Consider the following 19,149-nt stretch of genomic DNA (forward strand, 5'->3'; position numbering starts at 1 on the left):
AATACATTCTAACAGATATTTCTGGGTACACTTCTGCAATAATTAAACCAATACAGACTAGATGAACACCATAGGAAATAGAGAATATCGAAGAATCTGAAAATGCCTTGACTCCTGATTGTACCAGGGAGCTGTTTGCTTGAGTGATACAAGTGTTCCCAAAGTATGAGCTGAACCATCAATGCAGATCAGTCAAAGTGTAAAGTGGATTTGCCTGGTATATCTCTACTCTCAACCTTTTTAAAAGCTGAGCCGTTACCTTTATGAAAATTATGTTTTTCCAATGAATGAAGACAGACCTAATGGGGGATAAGGGAAGAAATCCTATAACGGTCTTCTATGATTAAACGCATGCAAAAGACAACAAAGCCAGCATAGTCACAAGAGTTGCTCATTATCAAGCAAATGAAGCCTTTTAAAACAAGGACTTTCAGCTGGAAAACAAATCATTAATAAGATTTACATTTCCAGTACACTTTTCTTGGCATTTTGTGGTAACAGTTAAAAGGCAACCTTCAATCAAGTCTCTTGGGTACTTCTTGGTACCCAGGTTTTGTTTTGAAGACATGATTTTTCAGAGGTTTAAATCCTTAATGCATAGCAAATGCATGATTTTGCAGGGGACGAGCAGAACCCTTTTGTTGTCTAGTTTGAAGAACGGGATATTGAAGTCCTGCAGCACACTGTGCTCTGACATTATTGTTTTCAAGCACCTCAAGAACATAGGTTGAGAATGATCCATCAAGATATGACAAGCAAGTTTCCAGCTGGGAGCAAAGAGAAGATGACAGCTTAAAAAAACAATCCAAGTAGTTTGCTGAAATAAAAACTGCAGGAGAACTAGAAATTAGTCTCTGAGATTCTAAAATATTTACAAATATTCCTACATACCAAGGCAGCACCTGCTGAAGCCAGTAGATATTAGCAAGGTCAAAATATCAATGAAGTTACATTGTCTCATTCAGCTTTAGTGATTCTCTTGAGATATTATGCAGGAAATGAAAGTTACAGACTTCAGTAACCATGCCGCTCAAATTTTAAACATTCAAAAGTCAAAGTAAATATAATTCTGCCTCAATTTCTTAAACAGGAAAAACTATTTAGCAAATACAATTCACTTTTAAACACAGATGTCTTAAACACAGAGTACAGCATATCAAACTGCACACAATATGTAACAGAGGTTGTAATGTAATTGTACTGTAACAGAGGGTTAAACGCTACAGTACAGTGTTCTCAAAATATAGCTAATACAGGTGTACAGATCAATTGGTCATTATAAATAGAAAGCCCAGCTAGTAGGTGAGGTAAATGTTATTGGTAAAGGGACTTCTCTGTGCTATATTCTCTCTTACAGGTGTCTATACGGATAACCACTAAGGCTTATATCGACAGAGCGAACACAATGGCTAAACATCACTGATACAACATTGTGTTCTCGCTTTTAACTTGATTTTGTTACACTTTTTAAAAATGAGAAATGCCATTTTAAAAAGAACTCTTCCCTTGCATTGGTTCATTGCTATATTTTCAGTAAATCCCCATTGCCACAGATGCCAGGGAAAGACATTATTTTAGCCTTATTACTTCTGCTAGCAGAATATTATGCCCTGCAGAAATACAGTGGAAACTATGTCTGTCATTAAGAAGTTTATATATAAAGTTTTTATCATTAATAATTTGAACATTCCCTAAAGGGCTTGGGTATTAAAAAAGAGAAGGGTTATTTTTATTTTCTCTATACCATGTAAAATGGCTATAACTTCAGTACAAATATTAGGCTGTCCTTCAGCTTACATAACCCTGGATTAGGCCATCAGTCACTTGACTCATACACAGTAGCTCAATGTGATGCAAGATGAAGGAGGTCTTTGAGCTTTCATCTTCCCTTCTATCATCTGTGTAAAATTAGGATAATACTGGCCTCCTTTGAAAAGTGGTTTGAGATCAACTGATGAAAAGCACTATAGAAGAGCTACGTATTATTATTATATTTGATATGTCCTCCATTTCCATACATAACAATTCCCCTTCTCCACAATCTAAAAGTTACACCAGGGGTAAAACAACTTGCATTTTACACCAAGTGGTAAAAAAGAGGTTAGGATGTTTAATAAACAGGGATAAATATCCACTTGGGATTGCACGGAAATCCATTTTGTCCAGTAAATAAATTCAGATTTGAATCCAGGCCTACAGAGGTGAAATGTTTGAACATTCATGTTCAAGGGAAGGAGTAACTCAGATTTAAGCCAGACTCATGAATAAATATTAGATGGGCTAGCTGCCCTGTTACCAATAATCTGAAGAAAAAGTCTGAGATTCTTCTCACCATTATATTCCAGCACTTTGAAGTTCTGGTCAGAGGTACATTGTGATGTTATTGACAAACTGTGAATGTATAGATCATTGTTGCAACCAGGGTCCTATGGTTGCACCAGGTCTTGTTCAGAGGAGGCCAAGTGGGGTGTCTATAGAAAGGTTGTAGTTTGCTGGTTATGATTATGCTGTTTGTATGTGTGTACCATATTTGTATTTGAAGCTATGAATATTGGCTATGTACCTATTTGATTCTAAGTAGCCTCAGTGAAGCATTTGGTCAGCTTCTTGAGAAAGGGCTATTCTCAGTAAGTGCCCAATCAAGAAACAAACATTTAACTGACAATGGACTTTGGGAGACACGAATCCACATCTGCGCTTTCCTGAGAACGTTCAAACTAATATGTAAACAATGGCATCGGCCTGCAAAAAGCTGAATCATCCATAGACATGCGACTTGCCCAGGTGGCTACAGACTCTATCTTGTTGCTGTGATCATGCACAGAAGAACAAAGGGGTTTCTGCCCACAAGAGAGAGAATATAAAAGGCCCTGGAAACCCCTCCATTTTGTCTTCAGCTGGCTCAAAAGATAGCCTCTCCACCTCAAAGAGATGCCTGAAAGAACCTGGAACCAAGGACAGTAACTGGGGGTGGGGAGGGGGAGGTAATTTACTTTGTTCTGTCTGTTATTACTTGGAACCACTTAAATCCTACTTTTTATACTTAATAAAATCATTTTTTGCTTATTAAATTGACCCAGAGTAAGTAATTAATTCCTGGGGGAGCAAACAGCTGTGCATATCTCTCTATCAGTGTTAGAGAAGGTGAACAATTATGAGTTTACCCTGTATAATCTTTACACAGAGTAAAACTGATTTATTTGGGTTTTGGATCCCATTGAACTGGGTGTCTGGGTGCTAGAGACTAGATCACTTCTTAAGCTGTTTTCAGTTAAGCCTGCAGCTTTTGGGGCAAGTGGTTCAGACCTGGGTCTGTGTTTGTAGCAGGCTAGCGTGTCTGGTTCAACAAGCCAGGGTACTGAAGTCCCACACTGCCAGGGAAAACGGGCTCAGAGGTAGTCTCAGTACATCAGGTGGCAATTCCAAGGGGGTCTCTGTGACCCAACCTGTCACATACGTGAAAGCTGATGTTTAAGGGAAAGGGGCCCATAATAAGGAATAATCTTATTCTGTAGGGGGAAATCTGTTCAGGGCCCCAGTGGATTTTCTGGACACTTTGGTGGTTGGCGACAGGGACAGAGGATGTGAAGTGTAAGTAGGTACCAGCACTTCCAATGATTAAATAAAAGGGGAGAGAAGGAGCAACAAAGATACAAAGGGAAGAAGTTATTTCATGCAGAACTACATTCCAAGTCTAAGTGTGGTAATGGGGTAGGGAGCTGAAATGCTTAGACACATTTTAAATGTGAATCAAAATGCTCCACTCTTCAGTTTAACTCCTATGTGCTCTATCCTGCTGCACTTGAAGTCAAGTGGAGTTTACCTACTCACATCCATGGATTCAGGGCTTGCTTTTCTACATTAGAAATAACTCTTCCCTCCTGCTGGAAGACTGTCTGGGGACTGGAGAACTATAGGATAATGAAATTCCAATAGGTAGAGGTTGCAGTGGCAGTTTTGCTAGACCTCACTTAAGACAGGAAGGGATGTTTACACAGACAGTTTAAAATTCCTTGGGGTTGAATGTTTTTGCTAAAATTGGATAGTTTTAGCAAAAAGCTCTGCATTAAAGATTCAAACCCACCCACCTCTACAATGAAAAGTGGAAAAGTTGCAGTTGGCCTTTCTATCTATTATGATGTCACAATATTCACTTCCGTTCTTCCAGTCCCTGAGAGAGTCATCCAAAAGAAATATAGAAATCAAAACTTGATATTTCTAAGTAAAACATGAAAAAAGAAAACTCATCTTGGAAAAAAATGGTCATCTTTAAACATCACAATGGACACAAGCAAGAATTTTTTTCTTTAAAAACAAGACAAACTAAAGGCAACATCAATCAACATTCTGACAATATTTATTACAAACCTCTCACTTCCCGCTGATGATATTCTTTGTTTTTAAGTATGGGGTGTGAAATCCACAGCCAAGGATGATGCTTGCGGAGCTGAGGAAGTATGTAATGTGTTACGAATCCCACAGTCCATGCTAAAGCAAACAGCACAATGCTGAGAAATGGCTGAGCCAAAGGAGGAAAATAATGGAATCACATTTACAAATAATGTTTTATAGACATACAATATTTTTAATGTACAACAATTTAATCTTCCTTATACATTTGCAAGAAATATTGATTCTTGCATAAAAAGCATCAAAGACTACAGGTGGGAAGCAGATGTGGGGCTCAGGAAATGAAAGCAACAACCTTTGTTCTTTTTCAAAATGTACTTTACACACACATTTAACCAGTATTGTAACTGGAAATAAAAAAAGCTAAATTGGTGGGTTTATGTAAGAATCCCTCTTCCAACAGCTTCTATGTCATAAAAAAAAAAGACTAGTATAAAGCAAAGGTTTAGGGAAAACAATTACTACATGCATTAAATTGTGCCTAATATAAATATCTATAACTGATTTGCAGTGTATATCAAAAGCCTTGAAATTATCTTTGCCATTAAATAATTTTTCCTTAACTCTTCTCTTCACAGCTCCTCTCTATTCTTAGCCATGTAGTTTTGCATAATAGAGATGATATCTTAGGGGAAAAATATTTAAAAGGAGGGGATTATAATACATACCCTTAATGACAGAAACACAGTGCTGGCGCTGACTGCAAATGATAGAACAGCAGCCACTGTGCAGACAATGAGATCCGATTTCAAGATTTCCTTCTGTGAATATAATTTTTTTAAAATACAGAATTATCAAGTGAATACTATTTTAACTGGACAAATTACATTACTCCATTATGAATTACTAATAGTTTGCATTGTGATGACACTAGTCATTGTTTTACAATATATAAATATACTTTAATGTACAGGTATTTTCTGCAATATGCTTTGCAAAATTATTTCCCCACGCTACGTTTGTTAAAAAGACCCTGTCAAGCATATTAAAATTTTATCAAAATTAATTTAAAAACATATTGTGTAAACATTGTTTAATTGTAATATGGGGTACTTAAAAAACTAAACTAAACTAAAACTAAAATGGTTTTACATTAAATTTGTGTCTCCGTTTATGCAATGGTATTTGTGGGGTTTTCTGTATTTCCATTTTCAGAAATGGGCCTCTCTCTAGTATTACATAATGATATTGAAAGATAAGAATCTACCTTCAAGTAAAGAACTATAACTGGGTTGAAGTAATTGTGTTTTGGAGAAATAGGAAAATATGTTCTTCCTAACCCATTTTTCTTGTGATTAAAATATCATCATGAATAAACAAATTAACAAGATAGTTTTTGAGCTATGTGAATTTTTGAACCATTGTATTTTACAGCTTACAGAAATGTCTTTGGTTAGCAAATCAATAACTTGGCTTAGACTTATGACTAGACATATTACAGAGGGTTAGCAGTACTTAACACTGGTGGCAAATGCAGGCGCTGACCGGCATAAACTGAATGCCTGCTGCTAGATATTTATCTAAATACTGACTTGTAGTGCAACGGAATTTCACTTAAAAGAAAACCTCATCTGATTCAAGAGGTTACTGTGCCTGTTTACCCAGCCCCAATAGCCAGCCTAGCCAACAAGTGTTTCTGTGGGGAGAAGGAAGAAAACAGAATGATAGGATAACAGGCCCAACAACAGGGAGATAAAAATGAAACATAGATGTAGGAGACAACACTTGACCAACAAATGGATTTTAAAGTATAGGGGGAGCTATCAGTAACCACTATATTTCAGATGCTTAACGATTTCGGTTATCAAAAGATGATTGCGACCTGTTTCTGAGAACACTAACACTTACACTGTTTACAGCAGGCCTTTGAAATTCAGCTGGACTAAAGCCCTTAGGCTTGAGGAGCGCCTTTTCTGCATCCCATAAAACTCCACTCAGGTTTAGCATAAATATAAAGCATTAATTGTCCTTTTCCTTCCCTGGCTTGTGTGCCTCAGGAAATTTTTGGCAGACTGCCAAAGTATTAATGGAACGTGAACATTCTAAAGAACTAGATCCAAACCACTGCCAAAGCAGCAGGACCAAAACTACCATATACATGTTCTGGCAGTGTATGGAAGCCAGGAGGAGTGCGAGCAGAGCTGGTGCAGGCTTCCAACAAACACCCTGCCTGCCTGGACTCAGCACATGGCTCCAGTGGTCCACACCCACCTCTGAAGATACCACATCAGACAGAAGCATCCCAACACAAGGGGATAGAGTGAAAGAGAGAACCAGGCCAGGCCAGCCTCTCACCATCAACTAACTCCTGATCTCCTACCTGGTCCTGCCCCAGTGGCCCATTCCCACCCACAGGATAACAGCCTTCTCTTGCCACTAGCTAATGTAGTTAGCCCTGTAGCTCAAGTGGTAGCAGCTGTGCATCAGTATTGAAAGTTCAGGGTTGAAACCCTGATGATGATGCACATAATGGAATTTATTTTTACCTTTTTTTCCTTATTAAAAATCCTAGGAACTAAAAACTACATTAAAAGAATGTTATTTAGGTTGCAAAGTTAAGCACTTGAAAGCTAGGAAATGCTAGATTTATGGTTGCCTGTACAATCTTAATTTAGCCCTGCTGGGTATATGCATTATAATATAATATATAATATAATCTTTAATTACATAATCACATACCATTCTCAGTAATGACAACTCCAAGCATTCAAAAATTGTGAGTCAGGCCCCAAAGAAATCATGAGGTTGGCTAAAAATTAATAAATGTACTCGGGTCATGTTTTCAAAGCTAGACTGAAGGATAGAAACTTATTATTTTTAAAATGAAAGCTGATAGTCTCATGTAATCATATGCCTCCCAGAGCTGGGGTTTTAAGAAAAACATCACATATCATGACATTTGCAACAAGATAGTGAGAGTTGGTAAGAGTAATTAAAACACTGCACATTTTCCACAATACCCCATGCACAGGGGGGGTGCACAGAATGGATGCCAAAGCAGGCTGAATTAAGGTTGGACAGGCCATGATTTCCTAACTTTCTAGTCCTTGACTTTGCACCCGAACTGACATGTTTTTAATGCAATGTTTGATACACATTATGTGTGAAAGGCATGACCTCTGACCCTAGTAAAAATTCAATAGTGAAATAATCACTACCATTGGGATTGTTTTGAAGTTTTGGGTAAAAACAGATCATGCAGACAAAGTCTCAACATCATCCACCCACCATTCTATCAAAGAAATATTTCTTTATTTTTTAAAAGGCTATTCTGGATACCTCCTGCTTGTGAGAATAAACAGGAAAACATGCTGTAATTTTTTTTCTTCTTGTTTTAAATTATACATTGGGAGCTTTGTATAAATCCTTTTACTAGCTATCTGACTGTTTGTACTAAAGGCCAGGAAGGAAGTTGAGTTTGAATGTAACACATTAACACCCTCAGGCTACTGGTTAATGTAGTAATCAACCATGGGGATGCCTATAGAAATTAATTATAATGCTAGGAAGCTCCATTCTCAAAGTTGAATGGTCAATTATCCATGACAGCTGCTTTGTAATTCCAGTTTCCAAAGCTGACAATTCTTACACAGCCATTCGAGCAGAGAAAAAATAGTAAAGGTCATATAGCTAAACATTACAAATGCTATATTGATAACTACTAACATGAATATGAAGTCATTATACAACACAGATTTATTTTAATATTTAAACCTATTTGCTTTCATCTTGAGAGGTGAACCAGTTATTTATATCTTAAATTTACTGATTAAAAAGGTTCTAATTTAGCCCGAATATTATGCATGCTTTATACATAGGAGCATAGGCCAGTGGACACTGGACATTTTGTTGCACTTTGCTATCTTATACAATTGACAGTGGAGGAAAAAGCTTCTTTGGGTCATTACAGAGGGGCATGCTGAGGGAAACAAAGAGGGGAAGGATATGCTATTAAAATTTCTCCTTCTGGTCCTCATGTAACAGTGTACCCAATTCCCAGATTGATCAAAGTTCTTCTTACAGAGGATCTGAAAGCTATTTTTAGTTCGCTTTTGAAAATTAATCAAAACCAGAACTGGTTACGATAGCACACTCCCTTAACTATAATGGAATAAGATCAGAATGGATTGTTGTTTGAATGTTTCCCTCAAATTTGATGCACATATCTTTTTAGCTGCGTACACTCACCAATTTGCTATATTGGCATTGCACTGTGAGAAAAATTGTTAAGAACCTACTTAACTTGGTTCAACTATTTATTAAGACATAGGTGCCAGCCACTAAAGGGTTTAGACAGAGCATGTATTAAACTACAATTGCAATCTCCCCTTCAGGGAGTACTATCTGTGTCCCAGCATGGAAGAGTTAGCACTACATAAACCAATTTAGACTTGTGCACATCTGCTTACATTAATATATAAACTGGAGGAAACCCAAACAGAGGAAGAAAGGAAGGTACAGCATTAGGAGGCCCTTGTAGCAGCCAGTAAAAACAGCCTGTGTTCCTGGAAAACTATGTCAAACGTGTGTAGCAGAAATGTGCAGCTGATAAGCACCATGTGAAACCAATTCCCTGGCAGAAAAGAGCACCAAGAAACAAATTCAACCACAAAAAAGGGACCAAGACACAAAGGCTCTGTCCATATTACCAGTACAGCCATGCCAGAGCACTACTGTGGAACACAGTTATCCACTTTTCCTAGTTACATGGTTCCAGACTGCAATATTGTCAGGACCTTAACTGTGTTTTTAACCAGATCCTCATCTGCACTCTCAAATGAAATTATTGTAACCAGTTCAATGGATGGCCATATTGTTAACTGGGTCAGTCTCCTGACATGGTTCGACTTGTAGAATATATGAGGTCGGACTGTACACTTGCCTCAGGCAATGAGCAAATACGTAGAAGGGATGTGTGGGTTATAAAATCAGAAAAAAATTATGCCTCCCACTATACCTACAATACAGTCAACCGGGTCATAGAAATCAGTTGACAGTGGATTGTGCCCATGAACTACATACCAAAAACACCAGAGTATGTAGCCAAGCTTTATAATAAATACTTTATATCTTTGCTTAGAAGCCTCCCTCCATTAATAGCCAGACCTCTACTATGCACTTTAACCAAGTAAAATAATTAAGCTTAAAAGGGATGTGGCTTCTACACCAAGCAATGAAGTAGCGTATTTTCCATGCTCTCCTTAAACACTACTTACTCACATAGATACTTACACTTTAGGGATTATCTATCTCCCCAGTGCTTCGAGGTGGCCATTATGGATGCTGTGCTGAGGAGAAGGAACGGTTTCTAGAAGCAGGGCAATTCAGAACTTTTGGAAGGAATTAGCCAAACCTTAACCCTTCTGGGAACCCCATCTTTGACCAGCCTGAACTCCTGAGGTATCCACCTTCCCCCGGGGACCAGTCACCAATATTTTCCTACGGCCATGTCTACAGTGGCAGAGTTTTTTCGCTGAAAGTTTTGTCGATGATCAAAAAGCGCTAAAAGAAAATGGTTGCTGCATATTCACACTGTCTTCCTCTGTCGGCAGAGCGCATCCACACTTGAGGCAGTAGCATCAACAATTGAGCATGGTTAAGGGATTCCACATGGGTGGATTGAAGATTTACAGAACATAAAATAGATAATTTTAAAAAGCCTTACCACCGACTCTCTCATCTTCTCTGGGAGTGGATCTGTTGAGGAATCTCTCAAATTTTGACGTAGAAAGTGAGGAAAAAATTTACATTGAATAAGGGACCTATTACAAAAAACATTTGTTAGAATACTTCAGAATAACAGCTTTTCAGTTAATGGGGTTATATGCCCTTAGTAAGGGGAGAAGAGACATTTTAGAGCCCAACTTTACCCTTACATATGCAGTGACTATTCTACTGCTGCATGGCAGGGGATTGCTATAGAAAAGCTGAAAATCTGGCCAGGGAAGTGTCAGCTTCCTCACCAATAAGGAAGTGTAGTCTAGAATCAGCACAGTAGCATTAATTGGGAAGGGGTCATGTGAGAGGGTAGTTCAGTTCCATGCCCTTTCTAATCTTTGACCACTACTGAGAATGCTGGCAAAGGGGTTCTTTTGTGCCACTTCTGATGTCGAACACTGATATTACAAATAGGATGACCAGATGACCCGATTTTATAGGGACAGTCCTGATATTTGGGGCTTTTCCTTACACAGGTGCCAATTCCTCCCCACTCCCATCCCAATTTTTCACACTTGCTATCTGGTCACCCTAATTACAAAGGGCAAAACGCTCACCTCAATATAAATTGCATGTTCTTCCTCATTTTAGTTTTACACAACACCTTCTCCTTCATCTTAAAATTTATGCTGTAGGCCATCCCTTAAATACTGTTTCCAATCCCCTAAACTTCATTTAGTTAAATTCAGATATTTTTAATGACTCTAAAACCTCTTTTTGGGGATTATACATTTTAATCATGATTATACAATGAATACTTGATGTTGTTGTAGAATCAGAAACTCATATTTTAATCTCAAACAAGACATTTAACAACCATTTGAACTGCTGAGAATTTGATTAAGGTCGTTAGGGGATTAGAAACTAGATTTAAAAGGTGGCCAAGCAATGAATTCAAGGATTCAAAACACCTTATTTAAAACAAAAGATAAGACTTTTTGTTTAATTAAAAAGACATTAGTGGACTGGGAATTATATCCTGAAGAAAATACACATTTAAAATCTAAAGAACTCATTCTTGAGTGCTTATTTGGTATTTTTCTGTGTGTATTTTACACAAGAACTGATAGTACTTCACCCCACAACCATTTCTGTATTCTATAGCATCCTGTAGAATGTTATATGTCACTCGTAGTGAACCTGATCCAGAGCCCATTGAAATAAATGGAAAGATTCAATGGGTTTTGGATTAGGCTCCAGGAGAGTAAGTGGAAGCACTTCTGTGATGAAGTGGGAATGTTCATAATGTTTTCTCTGAATACTGTGTGGGTGCCTCAGTTTCTCCTATGCAGTTCTTAAGTAGCTAGGTGGTGGGAGAAGAGCATGTGATTGTTGCTTAGCCCTAGGGGGCAGATGTGATGCTGTCTGGATAGAAAATGAACAACACTCTGTCTCCTGGCAACTAATGGCCTGGGCCCTTCCCCCCTGCAAGGTGATAGCTAAAGGTGTCGGAGAACAAAGGAATCAGGTGACCTCCTGGCCTAGGAAAGGAACAAAGCAGAGGAGGAGAGGCTGGAAGGTGAGTCAGTTTTGAAGCTGGCTGGGGATGTGGAGTGAGTGCAGATGCGGGTGTCTGGCTCACTGCCCCACAAAATGGACCCAGCTGAGGGGTCCTGTTCTCTGTACCTACAAGCTCTCTTTTAGACTGTGTTCCTGTCATCTAATAAACCTCTGTTTTACTGGCTGGGTGACAGGGCCAGCTCCAGGCACCAGCATTCCAAGCAGGTGCTTGGGGCGGCAACCTGCAAGGGGCGGCAGTCCGGCTGTTTTTTTCCCCACAAGCAGCGCGCCAAAATGCCGCCGCGGTCAGTGGGGGCAGTCCATGTGCTGTTAGGGCAGCACGTGCATTTTCGTGGCAGTGGAAATTCGGCAGCAGCTTCTATGTTCAGCTGTGCGCAGCAGCGCAGCTTCTGTTTTCCAGCTGAAGACAGAAGCTGCCACCGAATTGCTGCCACCGCGGAAACACGCCTGCCGCCCTAACGGTGCATGGACTGCCCCCGGTGTCCGCGGCGGCAATTCGGCGCACTGCTTGGGGCGACAAAAACTGTAGAGTCGGCCCTGCTGGCTGAGAGTCACGTCTGACTGTGAAGTTGAGGTGCCAGACCCTCTGGCTTCCCCAGGACCCCCCCTGGGCAGACTCGCTATGGGAAGCGCACGGAGGGGAAGAAGATGCTGAATGCTCCAGGGTCAGACCCAGGAAGGTGGAAGCCCTGTGAATCTGCTCACAGAGAGGAGACTTCACCAGAGTCCTGACTGGCTTCATAGAGAGCAGTTCCAGAGCATCGCCCAGGGACTCCGTGACAACTTCTTACTACACTTCCACCTCAGACAGAATACAGCAGGGATCATGAGGATGACGACAGGATTTACATAAACCACATTGAAGAACTTCAGTTAATGCCACAGCTCCTTTTCACCTTCCTTCCTATTCCTGTTTCCTCCCCTGCGTATAACAACTCCCCATTGTCTCCCTCAGTATTACCTGGCTCTCTCTATGAATGCCCGAAAAAGGCCCGCACCAAGATGGCATGGGGCCCCATGTTTCTAGTTGCATCTCTGCTTCTGTCAGCCCAACCTTCAGATCACCATGTTGCTTGTTCTACACTGGTTCTTCAGTGGCCCCGGACTCAGCTTTAAATGCTTACTACCTTGAAGAGCAGTTAACGTCAGTGGAGAGGCAAAGGTGATGGAACTGACACTAGGAAAGAGTTGTGATCAGGTCCTGCTCCCCCAGGGTCAGAACTCTTCCTCTTGCTTCTTAAGTGCTTCCTAATGCATCTCCCCAAACCCTGATAATTAGCCTGTCCCCAGGTGGCATCCATTGGGGATTAGCAAGTTCCATAAGGGTTAATCATATAATTCCCAGACAGCAAAATCTGACCAAAAGAACTTAGTACTGATGAAAGGTACTAGATTTGTTGCCCTGGTGGTTGAAGCCCTTTATTCATTTACTGAACTGGTACACCATAGGCAGCAGGTGTGAACACTTCCTATTTCATCAAAGTAATTTGAGTACCTTGTGATAAGAAACTGAATAGTTTGGTTTCTGTTTATTCATTCATTGTTCTTTCTGCTGAGACAACTGACAGTGGCACCATTTAGTGACAAATCTGATGGTAGCTTTGCAATGGAGACAGCTGGCTACTGGAATGGACCAAGACCAAAATATATTTCATACAAACTACCATACTAATGACACTATCTTTCAGCCACTGACAGCAGTCTTTGGCCCTGATCCAGCAAATGCTTCACTTTACTATTGTACATCATCTCATTGATTTCAATGGGACTACTCATGGTAGTACACTTAAGCACATACATGAACGTTTTCAGGATCAGTACCTTATTTTGTACCATTTATCTAGAGGTAAATGTGTTTCTTATTGCTAGTCCTTGAGATATCCAGTCCCTCTCAAAAAAAAAGAGTGTTTTCTAAAACACTGGTACAATAATCAGAAAAGCCCTCTTTTATCATACTTTTTCAGTATGTTTCTTTCCAGTGAGACCCAAGTTTACACAACCAACTTTGTTAGAAGATCCCTTAAGTCACCGAATTCAAAAATCACCATCTCCAGACTTAAATATCACCCTGTGCAAGTTATAGTTTACATGCCATACAATATAACCAATAAAAAAAGTTTACTGACAACTTACATAAGTACAGATGGATCACTGCTTTGCCTGCTAAGATGATAAGAAAGTGCAACTAAAAGGCCACAGAAAGCAGAGAACAGTGCTGGAATGTGTCGAGCATCCCATGGTTCCTAATGGGAAGGACAAAAAACAGAGTACTTTTATGTTAGGAATGCAAAACTTACTTTTTAAAGGAAGCTAAATCCTACATACAGTGCTAGATCTACAGTACTCAATACATCATATATCAAGGAGTTATAGTTCTATCATATCACAATCTATTATTGTGAGAATGGCTGAGATATTACAGACATACTTTAGAATTACACAAACTATATATAAAAATATCTATATAATCAGCAATTAGAAAAGAAACTAGAAAACACATGAAAAGCAGATTTTTTACTCTCTAAATAAACACCAGAGGCAAAATTTATAATCCTCATTAAAAGAACAAATTAGAGATGTGAGTAAAATAAATTGCATTTTATTTGCTAAGCTTTAAAATCAAAGGTAGTTTACTCAACCTTTGGCAAGCTTTCTCAATAGCCTGCATAAAATCATAGAAGATTAGGGTTGGAAGACACCTCAGAAGGTAATCTAGTCCAACCCCCTGCTCAAAGCAGGACCAACCCCAACTAAATCATCCCAACCAGGGCTTTGTCAAGCTGGGCCTTAAAAACCCCTAAGGATGGAGAGTCCACCACCTCCCTAGGTAACCAGTGCTTCACCACTCTCCTAGTGAAATAGTTTTTCCTAATATCCAACCTAGACCTCCCCCACTACAACTTGAGTCCATTACTCCTTGTTCTGTCCTTTGCCACCACTGAGAACAACCTAGCTTCATCCTCTTAGGAACCCCTCTTCAGGTAGTTGAAGGCTGCTCTCAAATCCCCCCTCACTCTTCTCTTCTGCAGACTTCTCCTCGTAAGTCATGTGCCCCAGCCCCCTAATCATTTTCATTGTCCTCCACTGGCCTCTCTCCAATTTGTCCACATCCTTTCTGTAGTGGGGGCCCCCCGAAAACTGGATGCAATACTCCAGATGTGGCCTCACCAGTGCTGAATAGAGGGGAATAATCACATCCCTCAATCTGCTGGCAATGCTCCGACTAATGCAGCCCAATATGCTGTTAGCTCTCTTGGCAACAAGGGCACACTGTTGACTAATATCTAGCTTCTTGTCCAGTGTAATCCCCAGGTTCTTTTCTCTATGACTGCCGCTTAGCCAGTCAGTCCCCAGCCTGTAGCAGTGCATAGGATTCTTCCATCCTCAGCACAGGACTCTGCACTTGTCCTTGTTGAACCTCATCAGATTTCTTTTGGCCCAATCCTCCAATTTGTCTAGGTCACTCTGGACTCTATCCCTATCCTCCAGCGTATCTGCTACTCCCCAGAGCTTAGTGTCATTAATGAAAATGTTGAACAAAACTAGCCCCAGGACCAACCCGTGGGGCACTCTGCTTGATACCGGCTGCTAACTAGACATTGAGCCATTGATCACTACCCGTTGAGCCCAACAATCTAGCCAGCTTTCTATCCACCTTATAGTTCATTCATCCAATCCATACTCCTTCAACTTGCTGGCAAGAATACTATGGGAGGCCATATCAAAAGCTTTCCTAAAGTCAAGATATATCATATCCACTGCTTTCCCCATATCCACAGAGCCTATTATCTCATAATAGAAGGCAATCAGGTTGGTCAGGCATGACTTGCCCTTGGAGAATCCATGCTGACTGTTCCTGATCACCTTCCTCTCCTCCAAGTGCTTCAAAATTGATTCCTTGAGGACCTGCTCCATGATTTTTCAAGGGACTGAGGTGAGGCTGACCGGTCTGTAACTCCCCAGATTCTCCTTCTTCCCTTTTTTTTTTTTTTTTTTAAATATAAAGAGGGGCACTATTATTTGCCTTTTTCCAATCATCCACGACCTCCCCCAATCGCCATGAGTTTTCAAAGATAATGGCCAATGGCTCTGCAATCACATCAGCCAACTCCTTCAGCACCCTTGGATGCATTGCATTCGGCCCCATGGACTTGAGCATGTCCGGCTTTTCTAAATAGTCCTTAACCTGTTCTATCACCACTGAGGGTTGCTCACCTCCTCCCAATACTGTGCTGCCCAGTGCAGCAGTTTGGGAGCTGACCTTATCTGTGAAGACCAAGGCAAAAAAAGCATTGAGTACTTCAGCTTTTTCCATATTATCTGTCACTAGGTTACCTCTCCCATTCAGGAAGGGTCCCACACTGTCCCTGACCTTCTTCTTCTTAACATACCTGTAGAAACCCTTTTTATTACCCTTCACATCCCTTGCTAGCTGCAACTCCAATTGTGATTTGGCCTTCCTGATTACCCCCCTGCATGCTCAAGCAATATTTTTATACTCCTCCCTAGTCATTTGTCCAAGTTTCCACTTCTTGTAAGCTTCTTTTTTGTGTTTAAGATCAGGAAGGATTTCACTGTTAAGCTAAACTGGTTGCCTGCCATATTTGCTATTCTTTCTGCTCATTAGGATGGTTTGTTCCTGCAACCTCAATAAGGATTCTTTAAAATACAGCCAGTTCTCCTGGATTCCTTTCCCCTTCACGTTATTCTCCCAGGGGATCCTGCCCATCAGTTCCCTGAGGGAGTCAAAGTCAAAGTCTGCTTTCTGAAGTCCAGGGTCTGTATTCTGCTGCTCTCCTTTCTTCCTTGTGTCAGGATCCTGAACTCTACCATCTCATGGTCACTGCTGCCCGGGTTGCCACCCACTTCTACTTCCCCGTTTGTGAGCAGCAGGTCAAGAGGAACATGGTGCCAAGTTGGTTCCTCCAGATGGACAGAGAGAGATGCCAAGTTCTATTGGCAATGTTAATGTAAACAGCAGCATGTAAACAAAAAATGAGGCATGAACACTCTTGCAAGGATTAACCACTCTAACATTATTATTAGAGGGGGTAAAACAGTGGTTGCCATTGTTAAGGCTCAGCTCCAGCATCCACTTTCAGTTGTTCCTAACTTTCTAAAAAAAATGCTCTTTCGGCTAAAATTTTCCATGTTTATTCTCAATTCAGAATATTCATGGAAACTTTGATGATAATTAATTGATGCCCAATATCTTAAAAATGGCTCCATCAAATACATACTTCACAATATGACTGAGTCATAATCTGCATCCAACACAGTGCAGCTACACACTTCCCCATACATGGGTCTTATGCCAAAGCCACAATTGACCCTTGGGTGTGTAACTTCTTTTCCAAAACTGAAATACATTAAAGAGCCTTGCGATTTCAAAACTACTTTATACTGTATGAGACATAACTCCTTCCCCTTCCTAGTATTAAATAAACCCTATATGATCATATATATTCTTTATATTACTTTAATATTCCACTACGTCATGCACCCCTCTGTTCTTAGCCTGCCCCGCCTTCTGCAGCTAGTTACCTCTTTACTGTTCTCCAGAATTAAACTACACAGCAATCAGGGAAAGCACATTCTATGCCAGTGCGGTATGTTTTACAAAAAACATGGACACAAAATGCTTCCATTTCTCTAGCATCAATGTAAATGAACCATAACCATTTTGTCATTTTCCTTCCTGACTAAAGATGTCTGGTAGAGCTCTAAATTTAAAAAGCTGAAAGAACAACATAGTCAATAATTGGACAATGATTCTTCTCCCCGGGAGAAAAGGAATGACAGGGTTTCACTCTCAGATGGTGATGTTATCTGTCATTCCGGAGAGGGAGTTTGTATTCCTAGTTGCCGTCATTCTGTTTAGGTGATGTCTTGCTCTTTCATTCCATATACAATTTTGACTTTGATCCACACACACAAATAGCAGTTTTTAAAGCAAGTGAAATGCAGGTGCAGGGTTAAGGATGAAAGTGATGAGTTAAATAAACACTGAGGCTGAAAGAAAAAAAAGTTCTGTTTCACCAGAGGTTCACCTACTCCCAAAATAACCAATTAAAAGGAGGAGAAGCGCTTCTCTGGAATTTAAAAGTTTGTTGCCCTAGAAATAAACTATTTTTTAAAAAAAGTTAAGCATAGTAGAAGTATCCAAACAAACAGAAAACCCACTTTCTCATGTCATTTGTCCCCTTTTTTAAAAAAAGAAAAGACTTCTCAAGCTTGATACACCTTTACGTTTCAAAGATACTTTGTAGTAAATCCTGCTCCCCACTCAACACCAGAGAAGGTCCTGCACATGGTAGAATTATTGTGGTAGCATGTTGTAATCAAGATTGTTTTGATTTGGAAAATCCCCCTCATCAGAGATAGCTAGTGCAGGCTGCTGCTTCCATATCAGGAGTGAAAGTATAAAGGCTGTAAGAATTGCATGGTCACTGGCTGCAGTGTAGCTGGATGCTGAGACAAGAATCAGTTGTGTAAGAGGTGACGTATAGGTTCTGAGTTTTAACCCTAACCCTATATATTTTAGCAACGCATGTTGAGAAATGATTTTGCAACTACTTATAATTTTATCATCATTCAGCCATTTTTGTCCCCGTCCCATCCTAGACACCCAGTACTCTTCTTTGGGCACAATTTACAAGGCAGGTTTTGAAATTCAGCTGTTTTTTATTCCTTTATTTTTAAAGACATGGTAACAATAAATGGGAAAACCCCCTCACCTCATTCTTGTAAAATATTTACCTCTTGGCTGAGATCATACAAGACAAACTTTAGCCAAAAATAATTTTTTTTGAAAGTTATGAGCAAGTGGAACCATGTGGTTGTAACTGAAACTTCTCCACAAATTTAACCATAGTATTTTGTTACCAAGTGTATTCTATTTTCAATGAATGTTAATGACTGAGGACTGCCAGTTGCCCTAGGAGCATTTATTATGCTAATTAGCCCATTTATGTCAATCCAGAAGTAAGAATCATAATGTTGATTTATTTAGATGATCTGTTGATGGCAGAAAAGTTATTAGAGTGAAGGGAGGAGCTCCCCATACATTTCTGAAAAGATACCTCTTTGTTCTCCTTCAAAATCTTCCTTTTATCTCCTGTTCCATAGTGCCTACAAAAAAACTGTTAAGCCACTTGTGGGCTGAAACTACTGCCTATTATGCTGACTAACATGGTCTCATTGTTTCCTCATAGTCAGGGCCAGCTCTAGGCACCAGCAAACCAAGCACGTACTTGGGGCGGCACATTTTCAGGGGCGGCATTCCGGCCATCCTTTTTTTGTTGTTGTTGTTGCTTCGGGTGCCAAAAGCCTAGAGCCAGCCTTGGCAGCAGCAGCGCTTTGTGCGTGGGGGGCACCCTGGGGCCACTGCAGTTTGCGCCGCAGGGGAGCAGCGCCCACACCTTGTGGCTGGACTGGGCAGGCTCCAAACAGGGAACACTTGGGCTGGAGGCCGCCCTGCAGGGCACACGGAGCCGCCCC

The 19,149-nt window shown here is 40.3% G+C and overlaps 1 protein-coding gene across 4 annotated transcripts in view; it reads right to left on the reverse strand.

Annotated features, from left to right (window-relative positions):
- Nucleotides 1-19,149, reverse strand: part of PCNX2 (pecanex 2) — a 245,881-nt gene that overhangs the window by 121,689 nt on the left and 105,043 nt on the right. For all 4 annotated transcript variants that reach the window (XM_045009100.1, XM_045009098.1, XM_045009101.1 and 1 more), the window contains 4 exons: nt 13,783-13,892; nt 10,076-10,172; nt 5,079-5,171; nt 4,369-4,519 (listed from right to left, as the gene is read on the reverse strand). In XM_045009100.1, coding sequence (XP_044865035.1) covers nt 4,369-4,519; nt 5,079-5,171; nt 10,076-10,172; nt 13,783-13,892 — 451 coding nt within the window. The remainder of the gene's footprint in view (nt 1-4,368; nt 4,520-5,078; nt 5,172-10,075; nt 10,173-13,782; nt 13,893-19,149) is intronic.

Source organism: Mauremys mutica, chromosome 3, assembly GCF_020497125.1.
Source record: "Mauremys mutica isolate MM-2020 ecotype Southern chromosome 3, ASM2049712v1, whole genome shotgun sequence".
Lineage (NCBI taxonomy): Eukaryota > Metazoa > Chordata > Testudines > Geoemydidae > Mauremys > Mauremys mutica.